The following is a 19,870-nucleotide window of genomic DNA, read 5'->3' as shown; positions in this document are numbered from 1 at the left end:
TAATTTATAATGCGTCAAGATAATATGGCGTCTACAAATGTCCACTTATGAACTACTTCGAGGACCCTTTCCTAAGTTAATAAAAATCGTACGCGATGAAAGCTCACTTTATTAGCAGATTACTACAAAATTGTATCAACTAGGATAATTAACACATTCGCATCATACTTGCCATATAAATGGGGGTACTTTAGTGATCTAAAGACATTTTAGCATATGTGTATTAATTATTTTTATAATCGATGCATTTTATCGAAATTTTCGCGAGAACGAGAATTCTCGTTCCCCGATGCGAGTGCGTTAAAATTAAGCAATGTGATAAGAAAAAGGATACTCACTTCGTCTAGAGGGCAGCCAGCTGAGACGAGGAGCGCGTGACTATGAAGCAACAGCAGTCTTAACAATTTGTTCCTAACTTCTGCCGCTGGACTGGGCGGCGGTGGTCTCAGCCTGTACACTTGGATCTTCAGCGTTGCGACTGACGTTAACTCGGCTAAAATGTCGCCCACTGTCAACAGGGGGCCATCCGCGACCTTCTCCATCGGCAATGGTTTCCAGTTCCTTATAACGATGCTTCCTCTAGCGCTTGGAATCAAGTCGCTCGAGTAACCAAGACGCACCAGTGCCTCTCCCACTAAATCCTGCGAAAATTCGTACGTTTCTCTATCAATACTTGCACGAACAATTTTACGTTACATCCGCGTGACATTTTTCTCGTCTCCACGCGGTGTCATTATCTGCTTGATTGACTTTGGCCAATCAGATTTATGGACATTGTAAGTAAAACGCGAGCAATGATTCTGACCCTACTCGCCTCACCAATACTGACGCGCTGCGCTGTAGTCCAATGAGAAATGATGGCAGTAGAACGAGTCACTCCTAACTAGACAGCCGCGCCACGCGGTTTTATTAGTCAGACGAGTGGATTCAGAATCGCTGTCCGCGATTGGGCGTGCGGTACTGTGCAAACGCGTTAGAATCGGGCTACCTGTGTTACTGATTTTCTAAGTAATTTCATGTTCAATGATTTTGCAGAAGACAGACAGTATTCTATTGGCTTTTGTAAATAAAACGATTTCTTAGTGCGTATCTTAATGTATCCTGCACAGTACCGGATATGTTGGCAACGTGTCATTTTTCTAATCGATATAAACCGATGTCGTTCTTGTTACTTTCAACAGATGATTTTGAGAAAGAAGTGCTAGCGATTTTGTATAGAAAAAAATGCTTACTTGGAAAGGCATGGCCACAGGAATAATAACGTAGGTGTCTGTCTCTACTTGAGGCCTCCGCCAGTTCTCACGGGAGTTGCTAACATGACTCTCCACGATGTTATGAATCGTTTCGACTACACAGTGCACTGGAAGATTTTTCCCTGCAATCAAAATTGCACACGCTCGATCTTTACAACCTTTCTAATCACGTCTAACATAATTTTTAATTAATTGCGATTAATAATTCAATTTAGAAAATGAAAACTTCCTCGTGAATAACGTTTAAATTGAGTACTCAAAGAGTATTGCTGACTCTTCTCGCGAGCAGAATCTTCATAAAAAGTAAGCAGAACTTTCGCTAAAATAAGTACATCCACACAATTACTTATCGCACACAGTGCAACCGAGGAATGCAAAATAAATCTAACAAATTATCGCTTATGCAACGGAAATACGATCAATTATACGACGGTTTACACAGGCTTCGTGCAATAATGCATTACACAGTTCATAAACTGTCATAATTGAACGATTGGTCGTTCGATTTAAACGTGACGCCATGGCGCAGCATTCCGACAGAAGTTTTCAATCGTCGGAACAGAAACAGAAAGAGAGAGAGAGAAGGAGGGAGAAGGAGAGAGAAGGAGAGAGAGAGAGCAAGGCTACTCGAACAATCAAGCCAGTTCCGGCTTTGTACATTCGGCTGACAATAGGCGCGCGCTTTCGTATTTCAGGATTTGGAACTCGAGGGTCCAGATGATTCCCGCGAAGCTGAAGATCGCTCAGAGAAGTCTAACTCTCGCGCTAAGCATATGCAGATCCACTCGTCTATCCCGAGACAATAAGAGCCGCGCGATGGCACAATAGCTGCGATCCTTGTGTAACCCTGACTTAAGTCCCGGAGTCTATCCCACTTCGGGTCGTAATCCCAGACTTCTACGAAACCGAGGAAATGGAGAACGAGAGGAGGCAACGAAAGAAGGGGTTGCGGGCGCGGAGGATGGCGGTTACCACCGATTCCATCCGGCGAACGTCGAAATACTTATTAACCGGAAACCTCGGCGTCTTTCCATTGAAAACAGAATGGGTTACCATCGCCGTTGGATACGCCTCGTGTTTCTATACGCGCTTGCAGAAAACAATCTTTCTTTCCTCCACGTATTTCAATCTTAATTATTATAATAAATCATCAGACAATTATCAGAAAATTTCAACAATACAATAAAGATCACAATTACGAAGAAAAGGGCCCAGAGTCAAGAGTGGTAAATTTAATTCTTGTAGAGTTTACGCGCATACGCCCCAAGCGGTGCAGAAACAGATTATTTAAAGTTCCACAGTGGCGTCGAGCCATCGTCGCTAAAGGACGACTTTCTTTATGGCCGTGTTGATCGACTTACTACATATTAAATCATAAACTGATACAGAACGTTATCGACGGTGGGTGGTGTAAGGTGTTAAGTCCACCCGGCAAGATGACCAACAAAAGGATTTACTGGCAGCGACGCGATATTAGGTATTAATGCCCTAAACTTCCATCTAATACGCCGGCTGGCATAGGGTCCGCCCACGGGTTGCATAAGACAGGTCATACCTTGGAGGACCGGAGGCTGACCAGCGGCCACCTTAATCCAGGGACGTATAGTTTTCATTAAGGTGCCCTGTCCTGGCGTCGTCTCTGTACGGGGATCAGCTGGTTTAAGGTAGGCTTCTACTCCGCAGATTTGACCACCGAGGACCGTATTATGCGGTCTGTTTATTAGCGACCTCCCTTGATGCCCGCAGATCCGCCGTGTAATCTACTGCCGCCTGTGGAATATTTGCTTTGCCAATTGCGAATCAGTCGAGACGCGTCGCTTTCGTTTCGATCCACCGTCCCTTTCCAATGAAGCTGGATTATCCGTCGCTCGAATTATCCGTGAAACGTCTCGTTCCATTTCATATTTTCTAATGTCGCGTGACTTTGGAGATAGGTTAAAGCGAACTAACTGAGATTCAAGATGGAAGCTAGAATTTCAAATAGAAGATAGTCGTGTTTGTCTACAATATAACTTTAGATTGTTATTTATTTTGGGGGGGACGTGTGTGATATAGAAACTTTTGAGATGTAATTGTTATAGTGGGGGAATTGAATTGGAGGACATTTTAATGTGCAAGAAGTTGAGACACATTATCCATGCATCGGGCAAACATGTCCCATTAAAATACAACCAGTGATAAACAATATCTGCGCGACTAACGCGGCGGAAGATAAATTGCTAAGGTAACCTTAGCAATAAAATCGGAAATACGCAACGCTCGGGACAGCAAACACCATTTTTTATGAAGCGAATCACACGCCAAACAAGTGGACGCACAGGAAGAGAGCGATGGTTAGCGTTTCGACTCTTTTTCGAGAAAAACGACGCTTCGAGTTTACGACTTTGTAACTTTACCAATCGACAATACGAACGTGACAGCTCTAAATATCATTCTCTATCCTTTCACGAATTATGAGTCACGTATACACGATCTGTTTTGTATTTAACAAATTAACAGACGCGATACAACGTTTAGCAAATAATATCAGCTGAATAATTCGATTTGAAAAGCATTGAACAAAAAATTTGTGTATTAACGTCAAAGTATGACGAAATAAATTTTTAATCCCTTAAATTGCTTCATAAAACAACAATCATACTCGTGAACCATAAATTGCGAGGTAAATAAAACGAAGATGCGTCGTATTCGCGATAAATTTTCATTTCGTCACTGATTGTAATTTTAGTTAATAAGATTGAAAGGATTGCGATGTATAACTTACACATATAATGGTTTTTAAATGTTTCGAGTCTAAAAATATGTTGAACAAGCTAATGATTAACTCTGACAGGTTCAGCCACTACGAAAATCGTGAAATAAGGGATTATATACCCGTGTTGCTTGAAATTTCTCGTAATACGTTAGAGAACGATGTGTTCGCTATTTCATAATACATTTCTCGGTTTTTAATAAATATCGCGGAGGAAAATGAGGAGGAGAAAAAGTGTCAGCCACTCATCCGCAAAATCTTTAATCTCTGCAGCCGCAAAGACATTTCTCATTTCTGGTGCAGGCCCTATCGGTCTTCCGGTTATCTCCCCGTTTACGCTGTGAAGGAAGTACGACGGAAACGTCAGGACGGTTCGTCTTTGACAGTTCTCGCTGTTAGATAAGATTCATCCCAAAGACAACCGTTGAAGAAGCGAAACAACTTTTCTCTTCAGAGATTTCTTTCATTTCTGGCAGCTGCCACGTGTTCGCATCGATCGGGGATCGATTAGTCTTTCGTATTTATTTACTTCCAGTGGAAAATAATTCGTTACAGTTCGAACGTCTTTTATATAATATTTACAATACACAAATATGATTTTTACAAATTTTCTTTAATGCATAATAAATGAAATTTTTCTGATAAATTCAGATACTCTAAAAATAAATATTCACGTAGTCTATATAAAATAGTTATCACTGAATTAGATGGCATATAGTTATAAATTACTACTGTTCTAAAAAAAAAGTGTTTAAACGCTATTCACAGAGTAAACGTTAAGCGGAATTCTACTCGATAAATTAACAGACTGGCCTCCGCGTCTATTGCCAAGTCGGCGGTGCAGATACAAGATAAAAAGTTGGAACATATTTTTCGACACCCCCTGATCACCCACTCCACGCTACCGTGATAATGGGTTCTTTGGGTGCCCACGTAGTTACTAGGGGAATGAGACGAAAAATCTTTACCGAATATTTCTTTCTATATCTTCCACCCCTCTGCCATTTCAGGGGATGGTTATTCACAGCGTTAAATCGACGGGTATGTTTCGAAATCACTGACTGAAGAAAAGATACTTCTGCTTTGAATTTAAATAATCTTTTTTTCAACATTTTATATTTTCAACTTTCAAATATTATTATATATAATTACTATCTGCACGTATAAAGAATGATTTAAAAATTGATTTATATTTATTAAATAGTTAAGGGTTGACTGGAATACCATTTCATCTCAATATAATTCTATTGAAAAGTGGAAGAGCTTTAGCACTTAGTCGGAAATTTAAGTCATTGTTTAGCACACTTGAACAATAATTCATGTTCGTTCGTTCAGAAGCAAAAATTCGCACGCAATCTAATGCTCTACATCCGGAAGAGCAACGCTATGCAGATGAGTCGTAGCACGGCCAAGACTTCGATCCTAAGGTTTCCCCTTCGTCTTGGTGACTCGGTAATCCAAGAAGATTTTGCCTAATCTCACAAAATCGAATCAACCTGTGCCCCGAAGCCTCGACTAAAGAATAAGGATGTTAGAACCTGTGTCCAACAGATAAAAGCCAGCAGAAAGAAGTGCATTAACATCAAAACGGATTCCTACCTTCCACGTGTACGTATATTATAAAATTGTGGTTCCTAAACCGCGTTAACACTTTTCTTTGGACATATTAAAATAAAAGTAAAATGTCTACTTTTGTTGCAAAAAATGTTAACGTAACGTAACTCAGACTTTTCTAAGTATCCTTTAATTTCATCGGACTGAAAGTATAAAAGGGAATCTAGATCGCAAGCGTTGCATGCGAACGTTTGAATTATTTCGTTCACGCGTTCGTACGACTGTTCCATGGTTGAAATCCATAATCTCCGGCAAAAGTTAATCAGAATCAGTGAAAATGTCGCGTAGAAGGAAGTACGAGGCGGAATACGCGATCCGTGGAAGTTCGACAGCTTCCGTTCTTGGAACTTAGCCTAGGCGCGTGCACCAGAAGGAAAGTGTGGGTGGTTTCGGTATCTGAGGCTGATCCGGCGGATGCCGGCCTTTACAGATAAGCGACCAACTCTTTCGAACTCTTTATCTGCTACACCCGTCCTCTCTTTCTCTCTCTTTCTCTCTCTCTCTCCTTCCCTTCGAAACGTTCCCGCTCGACCTTCCCTGTCGCAGTTTCCCACATCCCAATGGAAGTATCACACCATTTAAGAGCTTCTGCACCATGCCTCGATGTGTATTACTTCTCCAACGTGCCATTTTAAGTTCTCTCTCTCTCTCTCTTTATCTTTGCGAAACAATTTTTAATTCTTTATCGTGTGGAAATAAATTTCTTTTTCAGGAAACGATTTATGCTTCATTTTGAACAGCAGTGCGAGCTCTCACGAATGCACTTTGAACTTTTGTCAGTCCACTAAATTTAGTTGCGAACGTATTTGTCAAAGTATCTTCTTTTGAATGTAGATTTATGTCGTTTTGAATGGTAAACTTATAACACTATAATTTTAATCATTTTTCAACCTGTAACAGTTTTATTATTTACATAGTTAATTCTTGTAACCAACATAAATAAAACATTTGAAGAAATGCCTTCTTACCCAAATTAAGTTAAGAAACGTAACTGTGAGCAGAGAGCAGATTCACCAAATTCATTTTTCTCTGATCACAGTCTAATCGCCTCAAAAAATGGCGATTATTGAGAGGACACTTGGAAAGGTTTGGCATGAAGAAAAAAAAAAAAAAGAAAGGAAAACCGAGAGCACGTTTCACGTTGGCCGTGCATGATTTGCGTGCAAGCGAAGGCTGCGTCCATGGGCTCGCGTGCGATTTAAGCTCTACAGCACCGCTAAGCCCGCGTTGGGGCGAAAGCACCAGATAAGATGTAATGAGATAACCTCACAGCTAGCGTAGCTTATAAGATCACCAGCCACGCGACGAAACCTTCTAAATCTAAGTGTTAACCGATTCCTCGAGACGGAATCGTGTACCGTACCTGAAAAGCGCATCTCGACGCAGCCGGTTAAAAAAAACACGCGAAAGCTCCGCAACCCCACGGAATACGAACAACTACTTTCACTACTACAAACATCAAGTAACTTTCATGATCGCACGAAATAGCAATTTTTCAATGTTCGTGAATATTTCTTAAAAGTAAAAACATGCGAAGTTCTCGAATGGTACGCGCAAAACAATTCGTGTAGACAACAAACCAATATCAGAACACGAGGAATTGAAAGAACATTTTCAAATATATTCTGACGCCTTCTCAACCACAAAATTCATTTTCTCATCTCCACTTTATTACGCAGTCATGGTCCACCGAGCGGCATCGCGAAAACCCAAAATATTCAATATCCGGCTCATTAGGAATCGCTGAAATATTAATCCCTCTCGCGGCGCGCTTAACCTTTATCGGAGGCTCGCGAACGGCGCTTTTCACCGATCGTCGGGATCATTCCCGCCGCGTATGCGTGAACGAAAGCAGGGGGGGGGGGGGGACGAAAACTTGCCCTAAGACGCTTAGAGAGTAAGCTCTTACACGAGACAGAGAGCCGAGCGGAGGGCGCCTCGTACAGCAGGGCGCGTCCGTTTCCGCGCGACGTACGCGCGTGTGCTCTCGACGCGATACACGGACGCATGGGCGCATCTCGCACGCGAGATGAGTTTGTTTTCCAACGTCTGCACGGGTCCGTCTGCAGGATCCGCGCGATCCGCGCCGCGGTTGCCTGGCGTTTCTGTGCGTGCGCGCGCGCGCCGCGCCGTGAAGATTAAAATTACTTTGGTAAACTGAACGGCGAACGAAGGAAAAGGAGGGAGGCTTCGTAAGATGGCGCGAGGGCGGCGGGTATCCCCCGTGGATGGAGGACGTCTCGTAAATTTCTCGGCTAAGGAGCTTAATTTGGATTTTCGGTAACGAGTTATTGTAAGCGGCAACTCGTTGGGGGATGATTTAAGTGGCACCAAGGACAGGTCGTCTATTACTGGTGGGCGATGGACCGATTATTCCGATCGCTGGATTTGGAGGACGTGTCTTATCCGAGTGGGTGGCTTGCCGGCTATTAAAAATCCTTGACTGCTTCGAAACGCGAAATGAGACTTGCGTTGTCCGCTGAATCGTTGCGCGAGGTATCGGGGTAGAGGGTGCTGCTATGGGGGTTGCGTTTGTATTGTGGCGACTCCTCGAGATTCGTTATTAGAAGGATCGCACTGTGAGTGGTTTTATTGTAGGTTCTTATTTGTGAGCTTTCAATTTTTATATTACAATTACTTTCTAACTTGACGTTACTATCCCCCCCCCCCCCCGTCTAATTCAGTGAACTTCCTTTTATTCGTTTTTTTTCGTTTCTTCTGTTGGATTTCATTTACAGTCTTTGTTTATAGCATTTGATACGAATTCGGTATGTTCTGGAAATTAGAACGTGTTATTTGTGAAAGACTATAGGACTGCAATGGCTGTGCGTTGTGTGTTACATTGAGCATCTGATCCAGTCTAATCTGGTATAGTCTGAGGGTGCATATTCGCTTGAGTATTCAGTGGCACGCCATTGCATTCACTTACATACTGACGACTAGTTGATACCAGGTATCCCTTTCAAATTAAATACCTAAAATGTTCGTGTTCGTATAAAAGCTTTAGAATAACGAAAATTAGAAAAATGCCACCTCAAGATCATCTGGTAGATCTTCTAAGTCATTCGAAGGCTACTTATATCTATCCACATCTCAATATCCACTTTTTATAATCTACTATAAATTTCTTAGCGACGTAAAAATGCTACCAACGATCCATCCCAAGATTTCCATTCGCAATTCGAAGATACGCGCGATGCGTCCACGAGGCCAACTCTCCGATGGTTCGCAGAGACCTCCTACGATTGTCTTAAGAGACACGCTGCCTTGAGAGAGAGGCTGTTTAAAAATCAGGGAAAAGGCGGCAAACGGAACGAGATGACCCAGCCTGCGGCTGACAACCTGATTTAGAAACGGGATGGAGTTCTCCGCGAAATCCTCAGAAGGAAGAGAGCTGATCCTTCCGGCGACCGGAGAGTCCTGCAGAATGACGTAGTAATCCCACGGGAGAGCCTCGGCCTTAGCCTTAGCTTAAGCCATAAGGGTTTGCATACACGCGCGGAGAGAGAGACCGGCACAAATCAGGACACACACACAGGCACACGGATTGGACGCACTCCTCTGTACAGTGGGCCGCACGCGTCCTTAAAACACGGATATACGCGCATCACGAATGCTCCTAATCCAGGAGGGTTCCAGCAAAACCTGAACCCCCATCGAGGCCGAGGAACACTCTGGATTTAGCTATTCCACTTGCTCGGACGATCTGAAATATTTAGGGAGATCGATGAGACCTACGCCCGTTGCGAGGTAAGATCAAAGACGGCCGGATATGCAAAGGAACCGAGCGGAGATTCCTCCTACGGTTCCCATTGAAAAATGAACGCTTCGGCCAGCTTACGCGCGGGGGTAGAAACAACTACTGCTACGTACGCGTATTCTTTCGCGAGGCACACTTTTCTGTTTAGCTTGCATTCGCGTTTTATTGTTAGATACGTGAAAACGTCTGATAATTATCGATGCATACTTCTATTGGATATTTATTGCACCACTTTGAGAGTGGAGTGCGTCAATTTCCACAGCAATGCGATTCGTATTCGATCTACCATAATTTACTGAAATAAAACAAAGATATTTTTAAAATATATAATAAATTTTAGAATAGAATAGTCTCCAACTTAGTGTATTTGGAAATAGAACTTTCATCGATAATTTTCCAAACAGTCAGAGGATCTCAGAAAATCTCAATTTGCAATCTCAGTATCTTCCCAAGTTGTGACTGAAAGCCATCGATATCAATTCGATCGACTGCTAATTTAAATTCTTGAATATTTCTGGAACAACAACAGTTGAAGGTACACGCAAGACCCTCCAGTCTCACGATCATCCCTCCTACGATTTCGAGGATGACGTAGGAAGGGTTAAGTGAAACACAACAGCCCCGCCGGTTCTTTTAAACAATGAAGGCATTTTAGGCGACATTGTGCTAAGGCACGTAATCTTCGGGGGTTTCACGGGAAGTGAGGCTGGTCGTGGCGAGGCGAGGGGAGGGAGAAAGAGGGAAGATCGAAGAAGACGCCAGCCCACGAGCACCGAATCGGTGATGGAAGGGTGAAGGCTAGGGAAGGGTAAAAGGGGAGGGTTAAAGGGCTCCTTAGCGGAGATCTTAGGCAAATCCAGCGTGAAATCGCATCAAAACATCCCCTTGCCAAAACCACCACTTACTCGTACCATCCTTGGTTGGTATCGGTGGTATCCGTCTAGAAAAATTCTTATTGCCATCTTTCCTTCGGCTATGTCGGATGGTAACTGGGTTTAGTAAGCACTTGAACGTCATAATTTCTCCCAATTTCGTCAACTTTAAGAACACCAACCTGTTAAACTACTGGCTCCACATATCCTTTTGTACATTGTAATTTTATCCCAAGGTTACAGTATATAATTGTAGAATCTCAATTAAAATTTGCTACTAAAACTTTATGGTTACTTGTAGTCTCCACACTCGCGTCTTCATTAGCTCGCGTCCGTAGCACAATTACTCGAACCTAACACGGTAAAGAGGCGAAACAAAACGCGAGTTAAACGCAACCGTTTCACGTCTCGTCCGTGCTCTTGTTATAAAATATATAATCCAGCAACGGGTGTAATCTTGGCATGCACCGCGCGCTATTCACTCGCGGCCGCGATCGCATGACTCCGCACGCGCCATCAATTGTCGCCTTAATCTGATAGAATTTCCACCAGCGAATAAGAACGTAAAGTTTCACCTCGGTTTTTAATTGTCGCGGCGCCACAGGTAAATGTGACTTTTGACGAGCTGACAGCCATAAGGCGGCAATTACTCAAAGCCAAAACCGTACTATCTCCCTGACACTCTCTCCTTCTTTCTCCTTCTCTCTTTCTCTCTTTCTCTATCTCTCTCTCTTTCTCTCTCTCTCTGGTTTTAGCAAGGCTGTCGCGGGACCTTTGTCGAGCACGGTTCTCTTAATCAAACCGCGAAGAGAAAAGACATTAAAAGCTGCGGAGAGACTCGTATCTCGCCTCGAAATAAAGTTCTAGTCGACCAGGGAAGATAAGGCTCCCCCTCGAGCGCTGCTCTCTTTCCTTCTGCTCCTATAGGATCGCTCTGTTTAAACGCGCTCTGTTATTACAATACATTCACCCAAGTCGCGTGTGATTTCTTCTTCCATGAAAGATTACGTCGGGTACTATGAAAACGTTCCCGCTGTCGGATAAAGCGCGAACGGACCGAGGGGTTTGATGTATTCGTTGCTGGGCGCGTTACGCGTACAGTTGCTGGCAAAAGTGTTGCCATTCGAACGAAACTTTCATTTTCTACAAACTGTATTCAAACACACCTTTTAATACTTCGTCGAAATTTATGTACATCAAACACGCATAAAGATCTTGGAAGTTAATATTGACAAATGTGAAAAATGGTAACTGTTTAATGTAAAAGGAGAGACACAAGACTCGAAGCTTATACTTAAGCTTCAAATGTATGCTTGCACCCAAGCTTCAAGCTTTAAAAATTGTTCGATAATATTCAACTTACTGTAAATCCTACTCAAGATCATTTAGTCCACCCCTGTTGCAAGTTAACATCGTCTCAACTAAAACAGTTTGGTGTCAGAAGCGAGCGGGTTCAAAGAACGGAAACCGCGCGAGACGGCTGGTGAACGCAATGGCCGGCGATTCGCGCTCGAATCCGTCCGGCGTGGAATCGTTGAACGGATCGAATCGCGCGGTCGTCGACACTCCCGGGTAAGCCGCGCTTTCGCGAGCGCCGTCTTCGACGGCGAACAGGAACTCGAACTAGATCTCTGCGTGAATACATCCAGGTGAATACATAATGTGTAATCCTCGGGGTATGCGGACTCGGCGTCTTAAGCTAATCTTGTTAGGCGTTCTAAGCCTTCGGCTGACCCTGCGGAGCGGACTTTTAATCCCTTAACACGGCTACGCGCACGAAGATTTTGCATAAGAAAGAAATAGGATTGCCCTGCCCCTGTTCGAAGGTGACGAGCCGTTTTCCGTCTTCTTCGTATCCTTTGCGCAACCCGGACGGGTGTTTTCGCGCGCCGCCCTGGCGCGCACCGTCGAGATCAGGTAACCTTTCTCGCCCGAGGAACGCCAGATGCCGAAGGGGTGCCGCGATCCCTTCTCGCCTCACTTTCAACGCGACAGTTTAGGACATTCCGACTGTTACGATACGTTATTTATCGCACGATGCGTGAACGGAGCAGCTGGTGAATTAGTGTTAGTTATGGAGCACAAGGTGTACCATCTTTTTTTTTCTTAATGCAATATCTATCAAAGCCGATGCAATGGAATAGTTATTCATTGATCGGTTCAGTAGAACTCTAAGAAAGCTTCAAAATTTAACAATTTTCTGATAATATTCAAGTAACTATAGAATCCACTTCTGAAGCTACTCAAAACCATCTTGGTTCACCCTTGCTACAAGCTAACAGCGTTCTATGAACTAAACGTAAATGAAATAACAAGTCATCTCAAGGCAAATAAATCACTTTTAGATAGAAATATATACAACCCCAACACGAATAAATGCAAGTTGCAGTTTTACCAGTTTCAATAAGATTTCAGAGGAACAGGATCAATCTTTCACTCAATTCTCTTCGCCAACCGAAAAAGTTCCCTCGCCCAACCCCGGTTAGCCGAATGGGAATGCTCGCGAGCAAACGTGAAAACGTTGATTATGAAAAGAGCCCGGGAAAGGGCATCGATGACATCAGCTGGCCCGTCGCGGGGCCTGAAAGCCGAGAAAGATAAATCGAAAACGCGCGGCAGAGGCGTGGATTTCCGCGGCGTCCGTCGTGGTGGCGCGGCGCACACAAAACCCCCGTGCATCCGGTGAACGGGCGCGCCTGAGATCCGCGCCGGTGGGAGAAAGAGCGAAGATGAGGGGGATCGATGTATACCTACACGCTTCACGGTACACACGGGAGTTAATGCCACTCACACACCGTTCCCACCTCCGGGGATTATCCTACGGGGATATTTTTGATCGTGCAATAATCCCTAATACGATTTACACAGCTCGTGCTCGCAGGGACGCACACATTACTCGCTTACGCCCGTAACCAATTCGCGATGCCTGCACCTGACTAGCGGGGCCCGGGCGCGGCGACGCGCGACGCATCCGCGTCCTACGAGGATTTTAATTAACCGATCCCGCCGTCGAATAAATCGAGCCACCCCCTCCGTCTCGTTTCGTTTCGCCCGCGATTCTCACTTTGTTCCTTGCGCGTCGCGGGGATGAGCGCTCGCGGTGAGAGAATGGTTCGATGGTGGATCGTTGAGGGGAGTGGAGAGGATCGATGAATGTCAAGTTGTGCTGGTAAAGTTGTTCGAATTCGAGGAGAACTGGTGGTATTGGAATTTTAAATTCGCTCTAGGAATTTATGGCACATACTTTACGACAGAGTACAGTGGCACTTTGCAATAGGCGCGTGAACGTTTCAAATCTTTCGTGTACCTTGCACTAACTGAATAATTGTATCTTTATCTCTTTTTAATTAATGGTTAGCATAATTGACGAAAGTCTTGTAGAATTTTTAGAATACGAAGAAATTTTTTGTATTGCACTTGACATCCGGAATTTGTTAATTGTACGAATGATTTATAACTTTGAAGAGGATATATATAATTTGTTGTTAATGTTTGTTAGAAGGTACGGTATTTCGTGGAGCTTTTTCAGAGAACCATCGTGTTGCGCGGTGGTAACAGTGGATAGGGTTCGATAGCAGTTAGAATTCTTCTTCGTGAGAGGAATATGTGGGCAACGAGGACAACAGACCGCAGTGTCAAGAAACACTGGCCTAGATAAAGGCTATCGGTGCCACGATGAACAATTCTAAAAAGTTTGCTTTAAAATTTTAGCTTTTTTAATTAATGTCCCCAAAAGAACGAATCTATGTAAAATTTTCGATACCTACACGTGTACATTGAAACGAGAGTGACCGACGAATTGATTTTTCGCAGCCAACTAATGCCTCGACACGTCGATCTTTTGTACGCCGTGTTTTAGCTGTATAAATTATACGAGCTGTTAACAAGTTCAGGAGGAGATACTCGTGCAGTTAATTATAGATACACGATACGTGTAATGAATAAGCTAATTCAATTGTTCAACAAGGGGGATTGGTAACACTAAAGCTTTGAGATTCATCCAAGCTTACTAAGAATTCGAAAGCTTTGAAATAAAAAAAAAATAGTTCACTCGAAAACTATCAAATCCTTTGACAATCTTGACAGTTCTTCTCTTAAATGTTGCCTTCGATTCTTCGATTTCGCGCGTACACACGCAAAAATGCATTTTATTGCATTTTCTTCTGCTTCGGCTCGAACCAGATAGTAAAAGGCAATAAAAATTGAATAAAAGTTCTGTGACAATACTTCTAATATTTTTCAATCCTTTATGGTCGATTGAACGACAAACACTCTGAACACTATCCAAAAGAACAGAATTTATCCACATAGACCGATTAAAATAATTCTACGAGTAGAAAAGGACATTAAGAATTCCACACAGCCAATCAATGACTCCTTGCCACCCGACTGGACAACAGGAACCAACGACGCACCTGACACTATTCAAAACTCGCCATTCCTATAACGAGAGATTACGGATCGATAGAACGAGCGAGGACCCAGCGTAAGATTAAAACGTAGCGGCTAATCGGTCGTACAGCGGGTAAAACGGAGCCAAGTGGCACTCAACGGTTGTTAGTAGCTTGGATAAAGATAAAGCGTCGACCCTTCTTCATCTTCCTCCTTCTCCTCCTCCTCCTCCTCTTCTTCTTCTTCCGACCGCGTGTCTCTCCTTGGTGTCTCGTCCCGGCCGTTGCTGAAGATTAAGCCGGGTGCCGTGGCCGGTGACCCGTGAAGATAACTGGCCGTGTATTCCCTATAAAGCCGTCAATCGGTTCGACGTCCATGCGCTCCTCGTAAGCCGCGACTTTTTTTATCAACCCCCTTTCACGGCGCTCCATCGTTAGCTTTCGGATTTCCGATGCGCCGTTCATTGCACTTTCAGCCGCTCGCACGCGTCGACGCCGCAAGGTATCGCGTTCCAGATGACGCGAGCCATTCGTCGACCGATGGGTGAAACAGGAAGTCGTGGGTGCCACCCCTCCTTGACGGGGGTGCCGCGGTACCTGCTTCGCCGCGCGACTTTATGGATACTGTCGAGGTTTGTTCGACGGTTTCTGATCTTTGTTGTTCTCTGACAGTGGGTACCATGCGAGATTTATTATTGCAGGAACGCGTTTGATTTTGGAGAATCGTAGTTCAGTAACTTTAGTGGAGTCTGAATGAAGGTGTGAAATTTGTTTCTTTAATGTGGGCACGTTTCTTCGTTGATTTATTGAGTTTATTGAATAGAAGTGGAAGGGGTTGTTAAGAGGGGTTAATAAGGAAGGCAATTAAAGGAGAAACTGATGGATGTTATAGGTGGTACTTTGGTTTTTCTGGATTTTATTGCGGGCATCTGGGATTATAATCGTAAACAATAATACAGACGAGAATAAGATAACACGATACGAGTTTAACGTAATACGATAAAACGTCGAGAGGTAGATTAGATGAGAGTGTGAAATTCCATTTCGAATATCTCTGTGCTCGTTCTCAGAATTATGATAATTTTTAATTGCTATTGGTTAACGATCTTTCGCGACGAAGACACGTCATCCAGTCGAAATCAAGATTCTTAACGTGGCAAAGTTAAATGATCTCATCGAACAAATCCCGCCTATCGTACTTGCTCATATATTTTAACGCACGAAATTGAAATGCTTCCATACGCATCCTAGAAAGAAATTTTGAGGACTGATCCTAAAAATCAAAAAGAAGACGAAAATCAGGAATGACCAAATTATGTTTGAGGTTTGATTTTGAAGAAAAGTAACTTGAAAAACTTTGGTCCACTGATGCGCCAATGGTGTGAGCCCAGAAATCAGTGCAACGCAGAGTCATATAGAATTTCGCATCGTCCATTAGTGTACGTTTCTGCAGAGAACTTATCGAATTTGTATATCTGGAAAACGAAGCTTCAAATTCAATTTCGTTACTCTTGATTTTCTTCATATTTCTACGTCCAGAATTACCTGTTTCAATTTCGTTTAGAAGTACCCACGAATACCCATAGATACGTCCGTTAAACGGTAACATTTAAATCCGTTTGAATTGCCTGCAAAGCATTCGTGTATCTACAACAATCTACAAAATCGTAAAAGCACATTCTTGCTTTAATTATATTTTTCACAGAAGACTCATCTCCGATCGTGTACGAAACGCGGATGTAATTATGTAGAAGTATTTTAATCGTCGCAGCATCAAGCTTCTCTTCTATATGGATTATCAAAGAGGGTTCGGGGTAGTCGGGAGAAGTGGGCTTATGCTCGTTAAATAAATACGCGTAATGATTCTTTTTCATACGCATCACTGCACACATTTTCATTGTTCTGAATTTTCTACGAAATGATATTTATGCTCCCGCGCGCCGAGGTATTTTTACTGAATTCCTGCATTTTTTTTCAGAATCACGGAATAATTATTTTACCTCGAAACACAGTATGCTAACGCGATGGGTATAAAGTACTCTTTTCCCCCCCTTTTTAGTCCTCTCACTTTCGGATCGCGAGGATTAATATTTGAAGTTGCAAATAGATAAAGATCACGCGTAACGACGCGTTTTTAAAAACATATCGGCTTATAACTGAATGCAGAATAACGTTTTAATTAGTTTCGCTTTCGAAAAGGATAGACGGAACAGAATGGAACGATCTAGTTTCTTATCCTCGTTCTAAAATAGTATTCCATACTGATAACTCCATATAGAACGACGATACAATTTTTCATGATGTTTTTAGGGACCACGAATGAATCCCACAACCTGTTGAACAAATACAAACACGGGACAGAAATTGTTCCTCAAAACCGCGAACGTGTTACAATTCGAAACATGTGGCGCGTTTCTAACAAGTGCAAAAGTCTCGCCTCACTCTCATGAATAGATAATACACCCTACCATTACAACGAACACGCTTTCAGATGATGTTTTTAATTTCTTTCAAAATTACAAGCATATTTCATTTCCCTAGAAAAAAACAAATCCAATACCCATGTATTCGATTAAAAGTACGTATTATTCAGAGCACATATTCAAAATACGATAATATTCACAGCAGAAAAGTACATCGAACGCACTTGGAAAATGATGAAATCCATTTTTAAGAGACGCCCGTACGCGCATCGCCTTCATACCGAAATCACGAATGAAAGTGCGCACCGTCGAAATCGGTTGTTACATGTTTAACATGTGATAATATTTTGTACGCGTCCCTCTTCTTTTCCACACGCGCGTCGATGATTATTTTGTAACACATGCACGCGGGTGCACACGTACGTTGTCTTGCACACGGCATCACGGAAGTGCGCTTTTAATCCTCGAGCTAAAAATCAATAGCGTGGCCCCTCGATGGCTAAAACCTCCCCCGGGATAAGCTCGCGCTGGGACCGTAGTTAAATAAATCCTGGATCAAAGGATAAGTCCTGCCTCCGCTCTCTTTTTCCATACACACGTACACACACACAGACACACGTACAGACACGTACACCTATACGCGTTTTTTCATCCCTTCTAACTCGAATTCCCTTTCCCTTCTACTCTGCCACGCGGATTATTTCCAAGATCGTAAATTATGAATCTTAACCAGGTCGACCTAGGAAAATTATTTCCCTTCTCCCTTCTTCTCCCTTTTCTGTTCAGCTGAGAGTACAACTCGGCTAAGCAGGAAGATCGAGATTTGTGGCGATCCCCATTCGACGGAATTAAGATCGTGTTCCGACTTTTTTAGCATTGGCCTCTTTCGCCATTTTTTCCTCTCTCTCTTTCTCTTCCTCTTCAGCCGCTACTTTTCGCTCTCTCGCTCTTTTCCCCTTTTTCTCATACTTTTGCTTTCTTCGTCCACGTCCATTTCGCTCGAGCGCCACACACGCGTACTTACTCGTATACGCCCGATACATACACGCTTCGTTTGTTACGCGCGTGTAGTAGTGCGAGCTTTAATCTCAGATTATTTCGACCTGCTTCGAGGATCAAGGATTAATTCGAGGACGAGTTGACTTATTTGCGAGCGATGGCCTATGGGAAGCGTTACTCCTCTAAAGAAGAAAACGCGTTTCATCGATGTTGGAAAAGTTTGCCCGCTTTCTTACATATAAACAGCGTTCTTATTAATATCGTAAATGAACTTATTAAGAATTAATTGTTACTTCTACAAGCACGTTAAACGATTTTCGGAGATGCGAGCTTCTCTGTGAAGTTGCGAATAGGAAATGGGTGGTAGAAATGGCGCCTGGCTTGGGACAACGTAACCATTGCTCTCTTTTATGATCTTTGATTAACAAATAGACATTTTCAATTATATGTATTATTAATATCATCCCAAAAACTAATATATGAATATAAACTATACCCACCAGCGATTCAGTAAAATAATTCTTTTGATTTTTCTATTTCTATATCTTTTTCTATATCTTTATCTAAAACCAATAAGAAAAAATAAAAATAAAATCAAGAACTGAACATTCGTTAAAAAAAAACCAAGTGCAAACATCGTAGTAACGATATAAAAGCTCCCTTAGAAGAATTTGAATGCGCAAGCGAAAAGGAGACGGCGACGAGCAGCAAGGACTCCTCGCAGACTTTTAAGGATAAGAGAATCCTTAAGTCAGCAGGGATGTATGAAAGAAACCGAAAAGCTGCGGTGGTGCGTTGCTTAGGTAGTATCCTGTTTCGGTTAAAATCGAAGGGCTTTCTGTATCAGGGATCCATGCCAGGAGCGTGCGCCGTGATCCTGCGTAGCCGGCAGGAGCACGCGAGGCGGCCGCAGGATCACGTTCATCCTAGATTTAAACAGAGTGTAAGGGGTTTTGAGATCAGGAGGCCATGAAGACGAGAGGTATCATTCGCGACACCTCAAACTGTTCGCAGGATCGTGGTCCTTAAAGGTATATACACATAAAAGGATACGAACGTCTCGCCAAGTGTTCTTTCCTTCGATTAGCACTTTAGTGGCTAACAATGTTAGATTAGCGTTATTTTAATATCAAGTATCATATAGTGGTTCGTGATTTCAGTCATTAGTTTGTGCATTGATGTTCATCGATTTTTTTTTACGTATGACAGTGAACATTAAATCCAAACAGCTGGGCGCTGTTGATCGCTCGCACAACTAGTCGGCCATTGAAGTGTTAACAGAATTCTGCTAATCAAAACGTGCCCGATTCGAATGGGGATGCATCAATTAATAGTTGGAGTACTTTTCGATTTCAATTTTAATGAAACCTTCAATTACCGAATTTCGATGAATTATAAACTTAATTTTACATTGTTCGTTGGTTTAAACGTATTCTAGGCTAATACAGTTTCAGTTTTGGTTAATGTATCTTTGCCAATCAAAACACGTGATATTGCAATGGAAATTTATCGCATATCAAAACGTAATAAATATCTTCCATTTAATTCTAACAGAACATCGAATTCCTCGACTGCAAACAATCAGAACGTATATATTTTTTAATAAGTACATCGTTCTCTGTGCATTGAAGATGCTTCTAGCAGCATTTAGATAACGAAGTTAACTGAATTACGGCTTTTGGAACATAATCTTTGGGATAGCGTTTAGTCTTCTCAGCGATGCGCCTTTAATCTCATCCACGCTTATAAAACGATGGCCCTTTAAAGTTTCCTTTATTTTGGGAACAGAGAAATGTCACACGGAGT

The 19,870-nt window shown here is 42.7% G+C and overlaps 1 protein-coding gene across 3 annotated transcripts in view; it reads right to left on the bottom strand.

Annotated features, from left to right (window-relative positions):
• Window positions 1–19,870, bottom strand: part of Dve (SATB1_N and homeodomain domain-containing protein dve) — a 52,946-nt gene that overhangs the window by 11,116 nt on the left and 21,960 nt on the right. For all 3 annotated transcript variants that reach the window (XM_076896659.1, XM_076896661.1, XM_076896660.1), the window contains 2 exons: window positions 1,233–1,375; window positions 339–641 (listed from right to left, as the gene is read on the bottom strand). In XM_076896659.1, the coding sequence (XP_076752774.1) occupies window positions 339–641; window positions 1,233–1,375 (446 nt within the window). The remainder of the gene's footprint in view (window positions 1–338; window positions 642–1,232; window positions 1,376–19,870) is intronic.

The sequence above is a fragment of the Xylocopa sonorina genome, chromosome 6 (assembly GCF_050948175.1).
Source record: "Xylocopa sonorina isolate GNS202 chromosome 6, iyXylSono1_principal, whole genome shotgun sequence".
Classification (NCBI taxonomy): Eukaryota; Metazoa; Arthropoda; class Insecta; order Hymenoptera; family Apidae; genus Xylocopa; species Xylocopa sonorina.
The sequence above is the reverse complement of the archived record's forward strand: the minus strand, read 5'-3'. Positions and strand labels throughout refer to the sequence as shown.